Below are 429 nucleotides of genomic sequence, written 5' to 3'. Positions count from 1 at the left end.
CAAAATAGAAATTACAAAAAAAAAAAAAAAGTTAAAGACTCTGAAATCCTGGGCTACCATTTTGGTTCTGAAAACCTCTCTTAAACTGACAAAGACAAACAAGCAAGCGACTCACCCTATAAATAACTATGTCTAAGACAGAAATATAAAGATAACAATATAGAGACCTTTATGATTTATCAAACACACCCTATAAACGCGAATTCAATGTAGAACTTGATCTACCTTGTTTTTCTCCCCCATCCAACTTCCACATAGAACAGAAAGAAACAGCCTGTCCCTTCCAGAATAGTCCAACACACTTGTTATCCTCCTCAACTTTCATCTCCCAATTACTATCATATTTCCTTAACAAAGCTCTAGCTCCATCAATGGTATCCTCTCCAAGCATTCCTCCTACAAACCCTGCCTCCTTCATTCTTTCACACC

At 36.8% G+C, this 429-nt stretch overlaps 1 protein-coding gene across 1 annotated transcript in view; it reads right to left on the bottom strand.

Annotated features, from left to right (window-relative positions):
• Positions 7-429, bottom strand: part of LOC107615113 (nodulation-signaling pathway 1 protein) — a 2,493-nt gene continuing 2,070 nt past the window's right edge. Inside the window, exon 2 of the mRNA XM_021111614.1 lies at positions 7-429. This exon is cut by the window's right edge and continues 1,092 nt beyond it. Within this exon, the coding sequence (XP_020967273.1) occupies positions 191-429 (239 nt within the window). The 3' untranslated portion in view covers positions 7-190.

The sequence above is a fragment of the Arachis ipaensis genome, chromosome B09 (assembly GCF_000816755.2).
Source record: "Arachis ipaensis cultivar K30076 chromosome B09, Araip1.1, whole genome shotgun sequence".
Lineage (NCBI taxonomy): Eukaryota > Viridiplantae > Streptophyta > Magnoliopsida > Fabales > Fabaceae > Arachis > Arachis ipaensis.
This window is presented reverse-complemented; position numbering and strand designations above follow the sequence as displayed.